Genomic DNA, 22,772 nt, shown 5'->3' with positions numbered 1-22,772 from the left:
GTAATTTTTCCTCTGTGCGATGCAGCAAAATGCTCTGCAGTTACTCCAGCCACCTCAATGGCACTGATCAAAGCAGCACACTTCCATAGCGCTGCCCCAAAATGCAGAAAATAAAAACGCACATTCACTCTGTTATCATGCTTACATATTCATGAGACCCTACGTGTACCGCAGTGCAGCAACTACAGACAGCATCACAGACGGAATCCACACAACATGTGAATTCACAGATTTTATTAATAATAATGTGTATGTCAATGCTAATTATTTGTAAATGGGTGTTAATGAGTGTGAAGGTCACACAGTATGTCTGCAAGGTTATGAACCTAAAGGCACATTCATGGAACACGTTTGCAATGACGCAAGCAGACAAATCTGTGGCAACACCTTGATTTCTCAGTGACTTTTATAATTCTGAGAATTTTTTCTTCTGTCTGGTTTATTATGGTTATACTGCACTCCAAATTTTTAAAATATCTATTAAATTGAAACTAGAAACTAGAATTTCAAGCCAAGGAATTGATTCATAATACTATTGCATAACTGATATAGCTACACATATATTACATGCGCTAATTTGATTACTCCTGTCATTTTCATTAGTCCACTGCAATATGTCACATTTATCTTTTCTTCGGTTTTCAAACCAAAAGAATTTAAACTCAGAAAGAAAATGTTATCCATCCATCCATCCATCATCTTCCGCTTGTCCGGGGTTCGGGTCGCGGGGGTAGCAGCTTCAGTAGAGGCACCCAGGCCTCCCTCTCCCCAGCTAACCCCACCAGCTCCTCGGGGGGGACACCGAGGCGTTCCCAGGCCAGCCGAGAGATATAATCCCTCCAGCGAGTCCTGGGCCTGCCCCGGGGCCTCCTCCCTGTAGGACAGGCACGGAAAACCTCTCCGGGTAGCCGCCCAGGAGGCATCCGCACCAGATGTCCAAACCACCTCAACTGGCTCCTTTCGACGTGAAGAAGCAGCGGTTCTACTCCGAGGCCCTCCCGGATATCCGAACTTCTCACCCTATCCCTAAGGGAGAGCCCAGACACCCTGCGGAGAAACCTCATTTCGGCCGCTTGTATTCGCGAAGAGAAAATGTTATACATATGCTATTTCAATTCCACTCACTAATTTGGGCTCAACTGATTCCGCTGATTTGGTCATGCCATCGAGACATTTGCCCACGATGGGTAGCACTTGGCGGTCGATCTCTGCAAACATCTTCATGGACTCCCCAACTTTCTCTATGCGCCTTTCCTCCATGTCCTGAATTTTCTGTATGCGGACAAACAAACCAGAACAGTTCTTTCAGTTCATGGGAATCAGCCTTCATATTTAACCATTCCACAGATGTATAACATTTCGCCTTGTTTCCTGTGTTTATCAACAATTGTGGGGAACGTCTAAAGAGCTTCAAGTTTCATAGGTGACGACAAGGAGGAGGGAGGGAGAACCAGAATATTGATACTTCATTGGTCTCCAAGCGGAAATGGTCTTGTTGCCCATCTTACTCTTCATGAGACACCAACACATACACAGGTGAGAGCCTGGGAGTCACAGTACAGGGCCAGGCAGCGTCCAGGGTCCCTAGAGCAGCCTTGATCAAAGTTTGATGGGGGACCTTCAGATTATGGGTCCTATGAGTCCTGCTGAGCCACACAACACTCCCCCATAATGGAGTGATCCTAAACAATGAGCATAAAGACACTGTATTACCTGGAAAATGTGTGGTATGAGGGTGTAATAATGTTCATTCTGCTCTTGGTTGAACTTCTGCAGGCAGGATGTGTACTCATTCTTGCTGTCCTCAGCCATCTGATGCCTCAGTTGTGCTTGCTGTCTCGCCTGTGGGACAAGTGGAAGTGACACAGATGACACGTTGGTCTACGGGGGGGCCTACTGCTCTTTGGGGGCACTACTGTAGACACCCAGACGTGACACACACATCGCCGGGTACCGGGCTGGGTGGGAAGCACAGGAAACTCCAAACGGATTTGGTACGAGCATTCCCCGGTAGGACAAGTGAAATGGACATTTGACGAACGACAGAGGAAGGGGAAACTCAGAAGCCTGCACTCTCCAGACAAGGTGACATTACAGCATTCTTCGTGAAGTGGCTGACTTCCAAGGGCAGACTGTAATTTAGACTCTATAAAGATCTGTTTTGGTACCAGGCCATTGCAGGAATACCAGGAATCATAAATACATGTAATTACAAACCTCAAAACAATATAGTTCTAGTTAAGCTGTGGATTTAAAGATTTCTGTTTTGTTTAAGCTTTCATATTCTACATATTAAAGCACAGTTTTCTATTGAACATTTTATTCCAGTTTTGTATGTACAGACAATAAAGTGGATATTCCGGCTTCTTCTTTTCTGCAATTCCCCAACAACTGTTCAGTACTATTTTATAATGCATACAGGTCTGGTACATTCTGGTGTATGCTTTTCTTTTCACTTTTTGCAGATTATGTTTTTTAATAAGGTGTCTGAAAGCAGCATGCAGGACAGGGAGCACTAGCTAAAAGAGCGATGAAGCTCACTGCTCCCATTGATGGTAAGTGACAACCTGCAGGTCTGTTAGAGATGACCTAAGTAAACCTCACATCAAAAATCATTTGCCAATGGCCGTTAGTGATCACACCACAGCCTGATCACCTGGACTTTCTTGGGAATAGGGAGTTCACTAGATTGACCAACCTTTAAAAATGGTCATGAAAATAACATGGTATTTATAAGAGTAATACTTCCAATCTGAGATGTCACAAAATGAAAACAAAAATGATAAGTTCACAGTTTTCAAGCTGGTACAAAGCTTTCCAGCCCGCCCATACAGATCCCTGGTGCAGAATGGGAACATGTGCCATGCACAGACTCCCCACTTACTTACTCAGGGCTTACTGACTCAGGAAAAGTGCATGCACTCCCATACTGTCAGTAACAGAGACAACCTCACTACTGAGTAGACCTGGACACCATACATGACGACTCCATCAAACCTTTTTCTTCTGGAGTCACTCGATACCTTGCCAGGCATGATCTCCCATAAATGTGTCATCTTAACCACTTTTACTTTAAATGAATAGCCATAAAAATCATTTGTCTACATTTCCCTACTATTCCCAGCCGATATTTAGATTTCAGTCAATATTCAAAGTTTACTCCTACAAAAATGGTGATGACTGCAACGAACGATCATTTTCAATAGTGGAGGACAAGGGATTTCATCAGCTCATTTACCACTTACGAAAGGTCTCAAAGAACAGGCTCACGACATGTGTCACGCCCAGCTCCGTCCGATCCTCGTGTGTGCCGCGCCCCCCTCATTAACTCGTGTTAATCCCTTATTGTGATCACCTGTGTCCTGTTATTTTGACTAGTCTTGTGTATATTAGTCCGCGTCCTCTTCTGTTTCCCAGATCCTTCATTGTAGTGTCCGTAGATGTCCATACCTGTCTGTCCGTTCATCAATAAAACCCCATTTACCCGTAAGTACGGCTCCATTCGCCTGCTTTTCGGTCTGCCTGCCCCACAACCGTGACAACATGTTTATAACTCATTATTAAATCTTGCCTGCAGATAAGAATTCCGTTTTCCACAGATTAAGAAGAGCAAGGTGATATCATTCTGCTTGGCAAGTATCACCACTGGAACCCCCCTCCCCATCATTAAACTTTACCAGCAGCAAACGCTAGCTGGTTATCGGTAATTATTTAATGTATTTACTCAGTACTCAGTAATATTACAGAAAAATGAACTGTTATCTGTATCAATTAAAATTTGCTAAATTACTACATTATTGTGCAACCGTTTCCCTCCCATCAAGGCGGCTGTTACACTGCTGTATAGCATCTGCTAGGACCTTGGATGGTCCCAACCAACCACATCAAAGTGCCAGAGTCCCAGAGCCAGTCCTGCTTTTTGATCCACACCCACGTTACTCGCCGGTGAAGCCGTCCGTGACTCGTGGCTGCTCCTGGTCCAGATCTCTGCTATTAGAACATTCTTTAAACCTCGCTCATGCAATAAACCCGCTGGATACTGCCAAGATCAGAAGTCAAGTCCTGCAAAGCACTACCAGCTACCCAGCTGAGTATCTGTGCTAGACACAGCAGGGGTCTCAATAATTAACGCACTGTTCCAGGTCACGGGTTTGCTGACTTGCGTATGACTTACCTTCCAGTCGTTTGGCTCACAATGAAATGTCAGAATGGTTGGGCAGGATGAAGCATTTCAGTTCCAGTTCGGACATACCAGCTTTGTTCTTTGCCGAGATGTGGCAAGGGCTGTTTTGGGGGGGCAACCCCCCCCCCCCCCAATTAAATGTACACTAATTAGTTTAAATAGTGGGTTCTCGTTTGGTTTCCATAAAATCTCTCCCCCCCAACCTCCTTTCACAAATCTCCAGTGACACCTAGTTCTTTCCTTGTGCTGAAAAAAAAATATTGAAAAGATAAAGTATGGATGTATGGTGTTTTCTGTGGTTGGAGTAGATCAGGGCGTGATGGGAGTCACCTTGAGAGAGTCCGTCTCTGCACACTGAGCACGCTCATAACCACATCAGTCCAACACGAAGTGCTGCAGCACCGGTCACGCGTGAGCGACAGACCCGCAGAACACACTCCACTCCCTTCTGGTGATACCCACCAGCTGCGTGCCTAACAACAGCCGTTCAGGCACATGGGCATTCAGCTCCTCCCATGGTACGCAAATTCTTCAGCGACAAAATGTATGTTATATTAAAAATCACAGGAAGCTGTTCATGTGCCTGTGCATCACCCTGATTGCCTGAAATAAACTTGACCACAACTAACAGGAGCTGCATCGTTTGGTGCTATAAATCATGCAGAATTAAATCAAGCAGAAATAAAGCTAAATGCTATTTTGAATACTAAGCCTTAAATCCTTTCACACAAATCCAATGACAAGTTTGCAGATTTACAGGATGGTTTTATGCGACACAAATGTGACACTACAGGATGGATGTCATGGAGTATATTTTAGGGACTCCTGACCAAAGACAAGTTAAGTATACCGAGGTTAAATAAAACATAAAGCCAACGCAAAGAAGCCACCTGCAGTATGAGGAGGAGTACATGGCCATAAGCACCAGGCCAGCAAGACGCGAGAAGATGCTGGCGCGTGAGCACATTTATAAGCAGGCCAAAGCCAGCAGCATGACTTCACCATGCTTGTCCCCTCCCCCTGCATCTCCGCCAGGAACCCTGGGGGAGCACAGCCTGTTCCGTGGGCCTGATTGCTCTGAGAGGTGCCCGGCAGCAGGTGGAGTTGGCAGGATGGGCAGGGAGACACAGCACTGCCATCGACGTCCCGCCTCTCCTCCCACGAAGGAAAGCCTGTTGTCACCAATACTTCACGCCCCAGTCCAGTCCCACATTTATCATGTTCAGAGAGACAGGCCATAAAGGATTTACAGACCGGACTTACAAACAAGGCAGGGCTCCATTGACCAAAGATCCTTGAAACTAGAGGATGGACAGTCTCTTTTACTCATTTTATTAGTGGTAAATCAGGCTTCGGGGAGAATGGACTGAACACACAGTATTTATCATATATTTCCAGAATTCCCCTATCCAATCAAAGTGTTATTTGGCTGGACAGCAATCACTTGCCTTTTTATGGGGAAAAAGAGAAGGGAAATGGGAAAACGTACAGCAACCCAGCCAAAGCTGAATCGTGCTCCTCTCTCACTGATAGATTATGTCGGTGCAGAGAGGGAAGTTAAAGGAACAGTCAGTGAAACAACGTATACAGGAAGTGAAGATGGCAAGTGCTGGAATGTGCTCCGATACAATGAGAGAGAGGGCACACCAGGGACTGGCACAATCTTTAATACTACAGCCACTACAGACCGCATGATTTAGAAAAAGATGTTTATAAACACACTGTATTTCACTGATTAAAACTACAGGAATGTTGCCAGATGAGTGGCTCTGTGAAGCCTAACAGACCACAAGGCGATATGCATGCTCTGCACCTACAGCATTTTATTTCCTGTTTCTGACAAAATCGCGAAAGTACAGAGGTAAACAAGGAAGTGTTGCCGCACATCGCTTTCTGAGAAAGCATGCGGAGGAAGTGGTGTGCTGGGGCTATCGTGTCTCAGTAGAGTGACTCAGGTGACTCAAAGTGTTGGGTGTCGATTATCCCACCTGATCCTTGTGTCCAGTCAGTATTTATGTCAATGCCTGTCTTTGTAATCTGGGAGCCAGACAGGGCAGAAAAGCAATAGCAGAAAGGTGGTTTTTGTTGCGGGATAGGGTCCCCTGTCTGTTTCGCCTCTTTTTCTTTGCCCTGAATTCACACCGCTCAGATCCTTCCCCCACATTCCCTGGTGCCACATGACTCTGTCCTAATGTTGACTTGGCCCTCCCTCAGTATGCTAATCTGAGAATTAAATTCTTGGCAATCAAGACAACATTGTTGCCCACAAGTCACGGCCTTGTTTTTGAAAGGAGAGTGCGAGTTGGGTAGCCGTTCATCACAGATAACTATTAGGGAAAACTCATTAGCTAGCCTCATTAGGAAAGTCAGACAGTTCTTCCTAAAATGTACATCACAGAGACACAATCCGTTAAAATGTGACAATGAAAGTCAGCTGAAAACATTAATCAATTATTCCATTGCTACACACTGATGAAATATGACCTACTTCTCTCCCAGCCACAAAAAAGCAGAATATATTTCATTCATGCATTGGGACGCTTTGAGATTGAGAATGGAGAAAGACAAAAAGAACAGAAACCAACTGCTTTTAATACCTTCCCAGTGTATTTTAGGACTATGGCCTAATTTTAACATGTAACCAAGCATCTATAACAAATTTCATGGTGAAGCTAAACAAAGTTCTGACAAGTGGGAGCAGCCACAAAAAAAAAAGTGATGTTCTACTCTAGTGACATTTTGAGAAATCGTAAAGAAACAAGAAAAAAAAAAAAAAACCAACACAAACTGGTAGAGATATGAATTAGAGGCAAAGTAAACATGAGATTTCAAGCTGTCAGGCCAACGTAGACGGTTAGTGCTGCGATTCTGCCAGCATGCAAACGAGCACAGGAAGGTGGAGACAGCAGACAGCAGACGCAGACGCAGACGCAGACCTCGCTACAGGACAGGAAGCTTCCTGTCTGACACGCGGAGACGCATGTTGAAGATGAATCACAGCACTTTCTGGGTGTTAATACACATTTAGCCTTCAGACCCTGCAGCTCATAAAAGTCCTTGGAACATTTTTAACTTCTTCCATTTTTGGAGGATACAATACAGAATCAGTCAGGGGAATATTTATACAAAACTATTAATAAGAAGAAATGTGTCCTGATATAACGTGATTTGGACAACACAAGTATCCATGCTTTAGTAATGACTCAGAGAAGACACAATGGAAGAATGAAAAGGAGGGAAAAAATGCACTGCGATAGACCCTGGACGTGCTTTAACAGAAAGAGAGCCCTGCTGGAACGTGTTCTGCTGAAACAGATGGCTGGACTAGGTAGCAAACTGGCTTTGGCGTGACTATGGGTGCACGTTGAACAGAGAAACGGGTCCCCACAAACACACAGACACTTTGTGGAACCTACCTTGAGGGAACTTCGCTTCAAAGCATGTTAGAAAACAAACAGAGGGAGCAGTTAGCTTCAGTGCCCCGATGAGGGACATCCTTAAACTACACTAATCATACCCTACACATCAGTGTCTAACCCTTCTGTGGACTGTGTGCTGAAAACCGATTTGCCTATAAACATGTTCTGTGCAAACATAACTTAAAGCTCTTTAACAAGCAACACAACTCACTGATACCTGCATACTGATTATCTACTGTTGTTCTGATTACAAGGCCCAATAATCTACATTCTCTACCCAATTTTTCATAGGGACTTGCGCACTTGTCACGAGATGTCAATGCCCCACAGCAGACTGTGTGAGTATGAGAAACGAACAGGGCTGAGCAGGTGGTCCGGTAATATGGGAACTGAGCAGGGAGCAACGAGAAAGTAAACAAACTATAGTGAAGAGTAGATGCTCATCGGAGCTTTACTTAAACAAAAAGGTTCTGAGGGCAGAATGAAAAAAATGACTGGTTCAGAGACTGTAGAGGATGTCGTACCAAGATATCTAATTGGTTGGTCCTGCCTCTAGTTGCTTGGTCCCACCTCCTCTACAATCTGACTGGTTATCTCTCTGAACCAATCGTTTTTCATTCTGCCCTCAGAACATTTTTCTTTAAGTAAAATTCAAACAAGCAGAGTATAGAAGTGAAGATGACCCACAAGTCTGTCATGTGCCAGTTATTTGTCTGGTAGATTCAAGAACCCGGATTACTACCAGGTTCTGATAATATGCCAGTACTATTACCTATATATTACCTATACTGCTCTTTCTACACAAAAGCAGTATAGCTAATAATATCGCCTTATCTGCACTAACTGTTGAGACCAGGCTGCTATGCCTTGGTTTGGCATCCTAAGTAATTAAGTGATTAGCAGTGGAGTCATGCTCTCTTATCTTGAGTCATCTGCCAGTGTGCAGATTAAATACTCCCCCTACCACACCCCCACCCCTCCCACACATTCCGGGGTGCACAACAATCAAGGCCTTCCAGCTTACTTAGATAACACACTTGGTTTAAGAATTTCACCGTCAGCAGGTTATTCTCATTAATTATGAGCAGCAAATCCAAGAACCAAGTCAGCGATAACACTCACACTGGATGCCTTCATAGCCCATAAACCTCACCTTATTAGCTGGGACCGGGAATCGAAGTATGGCATGCACCCCGGGCTTTTCCCCAGAGGCTCGACAGCATGGCGGCTCGACAGCATGGCGGCTCGACAGCATGGCAGACCGCCAGGCCCGAGACAATCACTCTACCACATGACTCTTTAGTTAACGACCACAGGGAACTCTTGCAATGACGAAGTCAAAGTGCACATTGGACAAACTCTGGCATATATAAGCACTCAGGATCTGCATGCCGGTTACTGGCTTGAAATAACTAATACTGCATTCTCTTCATTATTTTCAATAGGTGTAATTATAAATCCAAGAAGCTAATAAAATCAGCAGGGGTCTTTACAAGAAAGCTACTGAATTTTCACACCCATGCCATAAAAAAAAAGCTGATGATTTTACAAGCCTGTTGAAAGTATTCATAAAGATAACAGTAAAGATGTAAATGAAGGATAAATGATTTGAATATGGTGTAAATCTGACGAGGTTACATGGAAGAATAATCTTGCCTTGCCATCCATCCAAGGTAAGAGCTAGTTTGGAAATTAAAAAGTCATCAGCACAAAGTGAAAAGCACATCACAACAGCCAAACCCAGTCATGGTTTGCATGGGTGCCACTTCAATGTCTGCATGCCACGAGAAGCAGATACCTGTCGCGGATACTGCAGCTACATTTATAACTATGCAAATGCGATAATGAGGCACCCATGTCGCTTTCCTCATCAACGAGGCACAGAGTGACGAGAGCGTCCCCAGGGAGAACGTGGCCAATCTTACTGGGAAAATGTTTCAAAGGACTAATAGCTTTCAGTGGTTAACGTTATGTGGAAATGCGGGCTGCTTTTACTATCCTTCTCCGCAGCCAGATAAACGCTGCTTTTCTTCTCACAGGAGAACACTTATGCACTCGCACTCATGTTGTACAAACATGCTATTATGACCTCTCAATAGTTCTCTTTAACATGTCAGAACTGCTCTCAGGGTACTGCTAAAATGAAGAAGCATTCTATTGTGCAGCCTCGTGGTGTTTTTAGCAATTCTAGGAGCACGTGCTTGCTAGGCTGGCTCAGGGGGAAGGCATATGGAGGGGTGGGTGCTGAGCGCACACACAAACGGGTTTATTATACAAAAGGAGAAATGCTATGGCGCCCTAGCCTCTGACCTCTCCCTGGCTAATCTCAGGGTGTCTATTAATGGAACGCACCAAAGATCTACATGTCCCCCCTTTCCAAGTAAAAATCTGCAGAGGTTATGTGCTTGGAAAAATTCTTCATTTTAACTTTAATACACATTTTGAGTGATCCTTCCAGATGTTTTCTATAGTAATGACATAAGTCATCCACTCTCCACACAGTCAATATAATACATTTTAAAGGGGCGTCAGAACGCGTAATTAATGCATGACTCAAACTTAGTGTTTTACTGAGCAGCCCATTTGACACTGTATTCCTTATATAATTTCAATGTGCACTTGTGTTAATGCTAGTCAGAGAACTGTGGAACAAAGATGTATTTCCATGCTGCCGACAATGAAATTGAATCCAGATATAATGCTATTATATGTGAAGGACAACATTAGTCTCCAAACGGATGCACTACTGCTGCATGCCACTTCAAAGCAAGGTAACAGAGGCAAAAGCTGGCTTATTTGACCAGTAAGCCCAGCTCAGATGAAACGCTGGGTCTGTTCACAAGCACAAGTACAAAAGAAAACCAACCCTGATGAACTATTAAATCTTCATAAGCTCCCTTGTTTCTTACTTTGTTGCTTAGCTATTTTCAGAGAAAATTCACTCACTGTAAAGTGTTTCAGCGATGCAGCACATACAGTATATCTTGGTGTGCTCGATCCCTGCTTAAAACCAGAATGGTACAGGCCCAGGAAGCAGGTCACAGTGACGTAATACTGTTCAGAGAAAGTCACCTGGTCTCTATTTTCACCCAAATTGATATGGGCGAATGGAAAGTAAAGAAATTAAATAAGTTCAGTGCAATTCTAGTTTGCGGGTAGAGAAACTAGGAAGTGAAAGCTGTGTGCACGTATAAGACTGAGACTGTCAACAGCACAAGGCTGAAAGCTGTGTGCACGTATAAGACTGAGACTGTCAGACTGAAATAGCAGCTGCTCACCTTCTCCACGTCCGCCTTTGTTACATTGATGTCTGCATCCATCTTCTCAAAGTACTGCTGGGCCCTGTCAGCCTCCTTACAATCCCTCTCAAACCTCCGCTTACTCTGGGGGAATGAGAGCAGGACAGGTGAATGTACCAAACTGACAGAGTCACAGTGCTAAACTGAACAAAAATGATCCGGGATCAGTAGGACATGTGGCATATGAAGCCTTAATTCAACAACTGTTACTGAGTAACACTGACAACAGGATTTTTTTTGCATACTGTAAAAACTGAGATAATAATAATGATAGAAAAATGAGAGACTCCTTTGTCTGGGTCAACAAAACACCCTTTAGTCTGTCATCCATCTTCCTCCTCAGACAATAACAGCATTTAATATTTCTCTTGAAAATGAGAATGATGTCTTAATGTGTCTTAATGGCGCATAGGGGTATACTCAAAATCACAAAGCACCCATGTCCATATATCACTACTAATATTTTAATTATTACTATTAATAATAATTAAAATAAAAGCTTAGCTTTAGCTGGCTAAAAATTCGGAAGAAATTGAAACTGCCTCTAACACTGATTAAATAAAGGTTTACAATAATAGTTGACACGTTTAATGCAAAAATAATACCTCTGAAACATGGAAAAAAAACTCTATAAATCATTTAAACGACCATAAAGGTGACATTGCAGCTTCATTCTCATTACTCTGCAATCTCATGCCACAGCTGATGTTTTCTGGATAGTAAAACCCACCATTTCCAGCTGTTTCCAGGAGTTCTCAATGTGCTGCTGTGCCTTGCGACCATCATGAAAATGCTGGAGGAAGAATCAGAAAAAAATAATGATTAATGAGTCCTGGTGCTGCCCAATTAAACTGGTTCAACCATTAAAACAGGTCAAAAGGTGACATTAGCATTAAAAAACATCTATAGGGACATTTTGCTATCTCCAGGAAGCAAGGAGACACAGATTTACTGTTACTACACAATGTACATGAACATCTGTTTAGCCAGTGAAATCACCTTCAATGGCCACAACTACCATTTCCATGCAAATTCGTCTTCGGTGTTATCTTGGCACTGAGATGATGAAAAGAGAGATGGCTGGGGCTTTGGCTCACACGTATCATCACACATATGCTGTGCGGGATAAAAATATGCACGGGTCTGGCATGTACAGTATGAATGAAGAGGTCTGGCATGTTTGAAGAGGATTGACATGGAGGCCTGTCTTCAGGACGTGGAAACTCTCAGATGCGCGACATGGGATGTTCTGGTGTAATGAGCTAAAGCTTTAACTATCTGGCTTTCATGCAAAACATGTTCTCATCACTCAGACAACAATATCTGCACGCTCAAGCAACAGAGGTGGCATAATGTAGTGAACTGGAAGTTCACTGTTTACTTTTTTGGCTCGTCAGAATGGGGGCCCTCTTTGGACAAAACGGGAATTATGGGGCAGTGATCCGTCATTCAACAGGACAATGATAAACACACCAAACTGGCTTAACGCTGTTGTTGCTTGAGCGTGCAGATATTGTTGTCTGAGTGATGAGAACATGTTTTGCATGAAAGCCAGATAAAGTTTATTGCCCATCCTGAAGTAATATTTTACGATTTATGAAGAAGACTGCATAAAAAAAATGAACCCTTTAAAGGCTGCAATGACTGCAAAACAGGTAAGATAAATACTAAAGCCTGCCACTTATGTAGGTTCTGTATATGTTGTTTTTTAACATGCATATTTTATTATTTGCATATCGTTTTTGATTTCACAACAATTCAGCTTGTGACACTAAATAAGAAACAGCCATTGCTACTTCTACAGTTACCCAGACGACAGTAATGGCTCACACTGATGCGTGTTGAGACACAGACGGCCTTTAAAGACTCACAGCATGCCCTCTCAATATAGATACTGAAATAAACAAAATGTCCAATGACAAATATGAACATCCCACCAGGAGGTCAGTGGGAACCCAGTTCTGGAAGGATGGGATTCATGGGAAGTGAATGGAGCTGTAATAATCATACACTGTGGCATGGTGAAAGACGTCTGGAAAAGAACCATATGAAAAGAAAAGCTGCAGTATGAGAGGAAACCCAGCAATAGGCCAGAAGACGTGATATAACTATAGATTGCATGCATTTCTGTCACATTAACTGCCTGCAGTGACCTGTGCCGTGTGGAGGAATACTGATGTTTGCCTAGGGAGCCGAGCTCAGAAACTCACTGAGAGCAGCACGGGCTCAGCCATCGCCCGGTGTCAAGGTAAAACACCAATGAAACACACAGTAAAGCATCTGAACAGACCCCTCAGATAATGAGTGAAGTCATGACATCAGGCTTTTGGCATTTAAAGTACTTAATGAAAACACGCTCGCAATCTGCCAGACAACATTTGAGAGAATCATAAGGCTGAATGCACACCCTTGTCCTTCCAAAACTACAAGCATGGCTAGATCATATCTATCACATGTCCAGCACTTCAATCATGACTCAATGGCTTCCACTTCAATAGCCTGTAATAAATTACAGTCTTATTTGTTTTCTTAGATGGTTCATCGCATTATATTTACTTTAAACGGTCATTCAGTATGATAAATGTTTTACTGGATTCTTTGTCAAGTAGGTAATCCAATAAAAGTAAATGGTAACAGGCACAAGATTCAAGATGTTTTACTGGCCACATACAGCAAGTGCATAGGAATGCCTACTCATTCAGCCACATGTGGTATACAGAACAACAGTGTACACAAGTAGTAAAGATTAACCTGCAGTAAAATTTGACTGCATCCCCACGTGGTCAGAAGGGGGAAATTCCGGCTAAATGACTTCAATGGGAGACGAAAGGCTGAAACCAGGATGTGAACAAAGACACACTGTGGAAGCTGACAGTTTTATAAGTGGTAGTTAAATACCATGCAGCCCGAAGGCCATTCAATTAAAAAAAAGAGAGGAGATATCCAATCAAAGATGGGGAAAACGAAGTGGGGAAAATGAGCATGGTGCAGAGACCCGAAGCGGGACGGGAACAGGCCCAAACTCCCTCAGCTTCTCTGACTGTTTACCACTCGGCGTCTCTCCTCAACAGCTGGGATCCACTTGGCTGTGATCCCGCACTGAGGATTTAATTATCCGGAACTATCTCTTGCTTAAATCCTCCCCTCAGATTTCCTGCTTGCTGTCACTGGGGGTGGGGGGGGGCTCTATTAATAGGACAGTTTGCCCGGTGTACCCTCTCTCTCTGGGACACTGAGGTGCCTGCAGAGAGCTACGGGGAGGCAGTGGCATGCTTTAACAACCTTCTCTCAAATCAGAGAAGCCCAATGTAGTTCAACAGCACGTACATCTGCAGCCCTAGCGGCCCCCTACCCAGCTCCACTCCCCTCCCCATATGCTTGGGGGGGGCACTCTGCAAGTACTGATAACAACCCTGCTACCCACAGAGCGTGAAGAGTGCAGTTCAGCCTCTTTTGTCCTGTACGGTAAAGGGCAGAGAGACATTGCCGTAAATACTGTTTAAAAGCGCATTGAAATATAATGCTGTGAGCTCTGCAGTGCAGCTTGGATCCCTGTGCTTCTCATCTCCAGCAGGAGTTGAATGGCACAGCAAAGAGGATAATTGCCTAAAGCCTCCAGAAGTTGCCCTGCGCGTCCTGAAGCAACTGCCTGTTAAACTGACATTCAGAGTCTAAACTCTGAACCCCAACGTTAAGGACCTGCTTCCCTCAGTGGTACAATGGCGGCGAGTATTTTGAGTTTGTGTGTGTATGTGGGTGTATTTTTATTTTTTTTTGTAATTTTTAATTTTTTCCCTAGAATTGTTTACAGTAGGCTGAGCTGTGTTTATGATTAATCACGAACAAATAATCAGGCTTATTAAAGTGAATAGCTGTCTTATACAAAACCATAAGGAACAGGAAGGAGAAAAGTACTGGCTCAGACAGGTCAAACTGGAGCCTTTAAAGCTCTTAGAGTTGGACATCGTCCCAAATTGTATCCCTACAGTGCCAGGCTGTGAAGCCTGGATTGAACCAGAGCAGATCCTAAAAGCCAGCCTGGACCCCAGGGGGGGGGCTGCTGTCCAACAAGACCCCAGGCTGGCCGAGTGCTGCCCTGCTTAATTGCTTTATGTGAACAGAGACAGAAAAGCAGATTCACAACCATTAACAGGCTGAGCATGAGATCTGTAGGAATGTGGCCTCCATCAGAGGAGTATCCGCTCAGTCCTCAGGAGAGGTTAGAGTGCAGCTCAGCAGGTTAAGGATCCGTGCCCATGTCTAGAAGGTTGTGGCTTCAAAACCCATGATGGAGTAATCATATTTTCTTTGGCTCCTTGAGCAAGGCCCTTAACCCCAACTGCTCCAGGGGCACTGGCTTACCCTCTACTCCAGGGTTCCCCAAATTAAAGTCCTGGATGGCCAGAATCCAACACAGTTTGCAGATTTCCCTGCTCAAGCACATCTTATTCAACAACCAGGTTTAGTAGGTGCGGTCCCAATGATTAATACATGCAAAGCTGCAACACTTAACCCAAGTATTTTTCACTTCTGTAATAGTACTGAATCGACTATATGAGATTCAGTCAAATAAAAGACCAGAAAAAACACTTCATCTCTTCATAGGGTAAATGTCTGGCAGGGATCTCCATGAAGCTACTATACCAGGGATGTGCAGATATACACCAAGTAATCAGATAGGGCCTTCTGCTGACCCTAATATCACAGCAGCGGAGAATGCTCTTTAGCCTAGCTGCAGCACAGTAGGCAGACATGGCAATGTATCCAGGCCATTCAGCCCAAAAATAGAGAAGCAATTCTGGTTCGCAATGCAGACGGTCCAGACAAAACAGGTGTCATTGACACTATGCATTCCCCAAGCTCATTTCCTGGTTCAGCCAGCACGAAATAATAATTTTCTCCTTGGACAAACCGGGCCAATGCAGAGGAAATTACTGGAGATGATAAGGATTCTTACTTTCCTGACAGGGCACAGGATTCAGTATCATGTATCCACAGATGGTCTCTGAACCACATATGTCTTATACATGACTGTATAAGGGAGGGAGGGGGGCTTACAGTATATCACCCTCGTTCAGAAACTTGACACTAGAATCCATGACCGTCAGACACTGAGAACCTCGAGAGCTCTACTCACATGGCCTAGCTGTGAAACGACCCTGCAGAGTTAACGAGGTCAACCCAAGAAGAACATTTACAATTTACACTCAAACTGAGCTTCAACAAGGAGAGCTGCTTGGCGTATCATGGAGATGGGTCATTAATTCAGCATTGTGTGACTCACTTATAGCTTTTGATTTCCAATGATTGCAAATAATGATGACATGTGTTTTGAATAAATTGCTTTTTTACATGAACGACAAACGACCAATGTGTATGATAACAACGGCAATTCTAGAGCAGAGCCATCGGCACCCTATTGGGAGATGTTGTTTACACATGAAGCCAAGGATAATACAGATAGTGGAGCAGTGTGGCCACGGAGAAAAGACCACACTGCACTCTGTCTACCCAACGCACAATGGGACACATTCTCTGTATGGAGGCAAGACAGTGACAGCCTCACAAGCTCAATCAACAAAGGCCCCCCAAGTCCTGGAGCTTACTGTGTGTGTCCGTCTGCACTGTGTGGGCAACTATGTAGGTAGGGTGGTGGGGGTCACGTGTGGCTCAGCCAAATAAAGAGGCACACAACATACAGCAGCAATATCATTTATTCTGGCATGAAGGCCCCTGCTGGGGGGGGGGGGGGCTGCATGCTCACAGCCCTCTTCTCCCGACTCCCTCCGCATTCCTGTCCTCCCACTGCTCCCAGGGCACCATTCGTGTCATTAAAGAGCGACAAAGCTGCCTCAGTCTGTGCCTGTGCTTGACATGGAGTGTCCTTTGCAGCACAGCATGACCCCAGACTTGGGGGGTGGACTAGCAGAGCCCTCCCAGGGGCTTCCTGGCCTCCTCCCCAAGCCGATGTCAATTTCACCATGTCACAGTTTCTTAGCTGTATTACAATGTCTTTGCTATTTCACACCATCTTTACAGTGTTCTATTTTACCGTGCTGCACTGTTTTTACTATTTCATTGTGTGACATTGTTTTACTATTTTTATGCTGTTTTTACTATTTTACTGTGTAAATATCTTTTTACTATTTCACTAGGTAACACTATGTTTACTGTTTCACTTTGTTGCATTGTTTCAGTAGTTTTTCTACTTCACAGTGTTTTTACTATTTCCATTACACTGTTTTTATTACTTCACTTTGTGACAGTGCCTTTACTGTTTTATCGAGTCACAGTCTCTTTACAATTTCACAGTGTAACACTGTTTTTAATATTTTACAATTTAAAACAATAGTTTCAGTAATTTTTACTAGAAATTAACCCATCATGATCTCAATATCTTCTGTCAACCCAAAATGAAGATCCAGAATAACACAGCTTGCGTGCAGCGGGCTGTTTATGTGCTCTTGTGGAATAGATTCGAGATTATCTGTGTCTAAGGTCACTGACTTGGGAATGTGTTTTCCAGCTAAGGAAAGGGCCATTAAACCTCACCAAGAAGGTCAGGTGAATTCCCTAAGGGCAGGCGAGGTAAACCGCAAGCCATCACGAGACAAGGCTGGGGAAAGGTCAGTCACGCTCTAGGCCTTTGTCAGAATGTTTCCAGGACACAACACAGGCCACTTAAAGACACAGCAGGGCTTCCTTGTACTCCGGAAGCCATGCGCTCATCTGGGCCACCATTCACAAGGGAGAGGAGCCAGCGGCCAGGTGGGGATGGCCAGGCGGTCAGCATCGCCTCGGAGACGGCACACCATCATGCTCCCTGCTGAAGCCCCCTGGGAAATAGGCCAAACTGGCACAGGGAGGTGCAGGGTGAATCTCAGCCAGTGGGCATGGAGGGAGAGGAGAAAAACCAGCCACTCTGCCACAGCCTTTTCCCCAGACAAACGCAGCACCCCCTCACCCCCCCTCGGAAATACTCCAATGCTTCTACCTTTAACGTCCTCATCAAATGATCATGGTCCCTCTGCTATTTATGTACACAGTCAAAACTATAAAGGCTGATCACAGACTAAATGGTGAACAAAGTCACTGAGCAGCCAACTGCACAAACACTGTGCAGGTCACTTTGTATGCTGTCAGATGGGTCATGCCATGAGAATAAACCCGTCATAAGGGTATATACGCATTTTACATTAACGTGCCGATGATACAGGATTCCACAGTTTATTTGTAGAGTAAACAGAGTAAACAGCTTGGAACAAAAATCTCACTCTGCATGCCCTTCTGGGAAACACAAATTAAATAGAAGTTAAACATAATAAGGTCAAAGCTTGGTTCATAATTTACAGGGAACGGCAAGGGAAGGGCAGGCACCCCCCCAAAAAAAGCTCCCAGCGCACAGAGACCAAACAAGGCGTCCCCCCTCCTGCCCAAGCGGTCACGCCCTTGGGCTGAAAACATTCTTACTGAGTTTCACACATTATATCCTGAGAACATGCTGTTACCAGCTAATTGCGTTGTCAAATAAACCCATAGCTGGATGCCATGTCTTAACCTGAAAATTAATGCCTGCTAATTCAGAAATCATATACAAAATGCTACTGCAAAGGTTGTCATAAGATGCTATGTTTAAGTGCAGAACTACTTATGAGCTGTAATGTAAACTCTGACATCCATCCATCTCCCATAACTGCTCATCCGGTATAGGGTTGTGGTTCCTGGAACCTATCCCAGAAAGCACAGGGCATAAGGCAGGGGACACCCTGGATGGGATGCCAGCCCATCACACTCATTTACACAATTTATTAATAACAATCCACCTAACTGCATGTTTTAGAACACATGCGGGGGACATGCACACACAGAAAACACATGCAAAGTCTGTGGGCAAGAGTCAAAGCCATAAACCAGGAGGAGGAGACACATGCATCACACTACACTAAAGACGGGCATCACAATACACTAAACAGGGGCATCACACTACACTAAACAGGGGCATCACACTACACTAAAGACGGGCATCACACTACACTAAACAGGGGCATCACACTACACTAAACAGGGGCATCACACTACAGAAAAGATGGGCATCACACTACACTAAACAGGGGCATCACACTACACTAAACAGGGGCATCACACTACAGAAAAGATGGGCATCACACTACACTAAACAGGGGCATCACACTACACTAAACAGGGGCATCACACTACACTAAACAGGGGCATCACACTACACTGAACAGGGGCATCACACTACACTGAACAGGGGCATCACACTACACTAAACAGGGGCATCACACTACACTAAACAGGGGCATCACACTACACTGAACAGGGGCATCACACTACACTAAACAGGGGCATCACACTACACTAAACAGGGGCATCACACTACACTAAACAGGGGCATCACACTACACTAAAGACGGGCATCACACTACACTAAAGACGGGCATCACACTACACTAAAGACGGGCATCACACTACACTAAACAGGGGCATCACACTACACTAAAGACGGGCATCACACTACACTAAAGACGGGCATCACACTACACTAAAGACGGGCATCACACTACACTAAAGACGGGCATCACATTACACTAAACAGGGGCATCACACTACACTAAACAGGGGCATCACACTACACTAAACAGGGGCATCACACTACACTAAAGACGGGCATCACACTACACTAAAGACGGGCATCACACTACACTGAACAGGGGCATCACACTACACTGAACAGGGGCATCACACTACACTAAAGACGGGCATCACACTACACTGAACAGGGGCACCACACTACACTGAACAGGGGCATCACACTACACTGAACAGGGGCATCACACTACACTGAACAGGGGCATCATGCTACACTAAACAGGGGCATCACACTACACTAAAGACGGGCATCCCACTACACTAAACAGGGGCATCACACTACACTAAACAGGGGCATCACACTACACTAAAGACGGGCATCCCACTACACTAAACAGGGGCATCACACTACACTAAACAGGGGCATCACACTACACTGAACAGGGGCATCACACTACACTGAACAGGGGCATCATACTACACTGAACAGGGGCACCACACTACACTAAACAGGGGCATCACACTACACTGAACAGGGGCATCACACTACACTAAACAGGGGCATCACACTACACTGAACAGGGGCATCACACTACACTAAACAGGGGCATCACACTACACTAAAGACGGGCATCCCACTACACTAAACAGGGGCATCACACTACACTAAAGACGGGCATCACACTACACTGAACAGGGGCATCACACTACACTGAACAGGGGCATCACACTACACTAAACAGGGGCATCACACTACACTGAACAGGGGCATCACACTACACTGAACAGGGGCATCACACTACACTAAACAGGGGCATCACACTACACTGAACAGGGGCATCACGCTACACTAAAGACGGGCATCACCCTACACTAAACAGGGGCATCACACTACACTGATCAGGGGCATCACACTACACTAAACAGGGGCATCACACTACACTAAAGACGGGCATCACACTACACTGAACAGGGGCATCACACTACACTGAACAGGGGCATCACACTACACTAAACAGGGGCATCACACTACACTGAACAGGGGCATCACGCTACACTAAAGACGGGCATCACACTACACTAAAGACGGGCATCACACTACACTGAACAGGGGCATCACACTACACTGAACAGGGGCACCACACTACACTGAACAGGGGCATCACACTACACTAAACAGGGGCATCACCCTACACTAAACAGGGGCATCACACTACACTGAACAGGGGCATCACACTACACTGAACAGGGGCATCACACTACACTAAACAGGGGCACCACACTACACTGAACAGGGGCATCACACTACACTGAACAGGGGCATCACACTACACTGAACAGGGGCATCACACTACACTAAAGACGGGCATCCCACTACACTAAACAGGGGCATCACACTACACTAAAGACGGGCATCACACTACACTGAACAGGGGCATCACACTACACTGAACAGGGGCATCACACTACACTAAACAGGGGCATCACACTACACTAAACAGGGGCATCACACTACACTAAAGACGGGCATCCCACTACACTAAACAGGGGCATCACACTACACTAAACAGGGGCATCACACTACACTGAACAGGGGCATCACACTACACTGAACAGGGGCATCACACTACACTGAACAGGGGCATCACACTACACTAAAGACGGGCATCACACTACACTAAAGACGGGCATCACACTACACTAAACAGGGGCATCACACTACACTAAACAGGAGCATCACACTACACTGAACAGGGGCATCATACTACACTGAACAGGGGCATCACACTACACTAAACAGGGGCATCACACTACACTAAACAGGGGCATCACACTACACTAAACAGGGGCATCACACTACACTAAACAGGGGCATCACACTACACTAAACAGGGGCATCACACTACACTAAAGACGGGCATCACACTACACTGAACAGGGGCATCACACTACACTAAAGACGGGCATCACACTACACTAAACAGGGGCATCACACTACACTAAAGACGGGCATCACACTACACTGAACAGGGGCACCACACTACACTAAACAGGGGCATCACACTACACTGAACAGGGGCATCACACTACACTAAACAGGGGCATCACACTACACTAAAGACGGGCATCCCACTACACTAAACAGGGGCATCACACTACACTGAACAGGGGCATCACACTACACTGAACAGGGGCATCACACTACACTGAACAGGGGCATCACACTACACTAAACAGGGGCATCACACTACACTGAACAGGGGCATCATACTACACTGAACAGGGGCACCACACTACACTGAACAGGGGCATCACACTACACTGAACAGGGGCATCACACTACACTGAACAGGGGCATCACACTACACTAAACAGGGGCATCACACTACACTGAACAGGGGCATCACACTACACTAAACAGGGGCATCACACTACACTAAAGACGGGCATCCCACTACACTAAACAGGGGCATCACACTACACTGAACAGGGGCATCACACTACACTAAACAGGGGCATCACACTACACTGAACAGGGGCATCATACTACACTGAACAGGGGCACCACACTACACTGAACAGGGGCATCACACTACACTGAACAGGGGCATCACACTACACTGAACAGGGGCATCACACTACACTAAACAGGGGCATCACACTACACTGAACAGGGGCATCACACTACACTAAACAGGGGCATCACACTACACTAAAGACGGGCATCCCACTACACTAAACAGGGGCATCACACTACACTAAAGACGGGCATCACACTACACTGAACAGGGGCATCACACTACACTGAACAGGGGCATCACACTACACTAAACAGGGGCATCACACTACACTGAACAGGGGCATCACACTACACTAAACAGGGGCATCACACTACACTAAAGACGGGCATCCCACTACACTAAACAGGAGCATCACACTACACTAAAGACGGGCATCACACTACACTAAACAGGAGCATCACACTACACTAAAGACGGGCATCACACTACACTAAAGACGGGCATCACACTACACTAAAGACGGGCATCACACTACACTAAAGACGGGCATCACACTACACTAAAGACGGGCATCACATTACACTAAACAGGGGCATCACACTACACTAAACAGGGGCATCACACTACACTAAACAGGGGCATCACACTACACTAAAGACGGGCATCACACTACACTAAAGACGGGCATCACACTACACTAAAGACGGGCATCACATTACACTAAACAGGGGCATCACAC

The 22,772-nt window shown here is 45.1% G+C and overlaps 1 protein-coding gene across 26 annotated transcripts in view; it reads right to left on the bottom strand.

The window, feature by feature from the left end:
* The window catches only part of fnbp1a (formin binding protein 1a), a 67,722-nt gene that overhangs the window by 16,124 nt on the left and 28,826 nt on the right, over positions 1-22,772 (bottom strand). For 15 of the 26 annotated variants that reach the window (XM_072703122.1, XM_072703143.1, XM_072703133.1 and 12 more), the window contains exons 5-9: positions 11,632-11,694; positions 10,881-10,985; positions 7,600-7,614; positions 1,714-1,842; positions 1,126-1,272 (exon numbers count right to left, since the gene is read on the bottom strand). In XM_072703122.1, the coding sequence (XP_072559223.1) occupies positions 1,126-1,272; positions 1,714-1,842; positions 7,600-7,614; positions 10,881-10,985; positions 11,632-11,694 (459 nt within the window). The remainder of the gene's footprint in view (positions 1-1,125; positions 1,273-1,713; positions 1,843-7,599; positions 7,615-10,880; positions 10,986-11,631; positions 11,695-22,772) is intronic. The other 11 variants (XM_072703130.1, XM_072703147.1, XM_072703165.1 and 8 more) reach the window with 1 other exon arrangement.

The sequence above is a fragment of the Paramormyrops kingsleyae genome, chromosome 2, assembly GCF_048594095.1.
Source record: "Paramormyrops kingsleyae isolate MSU_618 chromosome 2, PKINGS_0.4, whole genome shotgun sequence".
NCBI lineage: Eukaryota > Metazoa > Chordata > Actinopteri > Osteoglossiformes > Mormyridae > Paramormyrops > Paramormyrops kingsleyae.
This window is presented reverse-complemented; position numbering and strand designations above follow the sequence as displayed.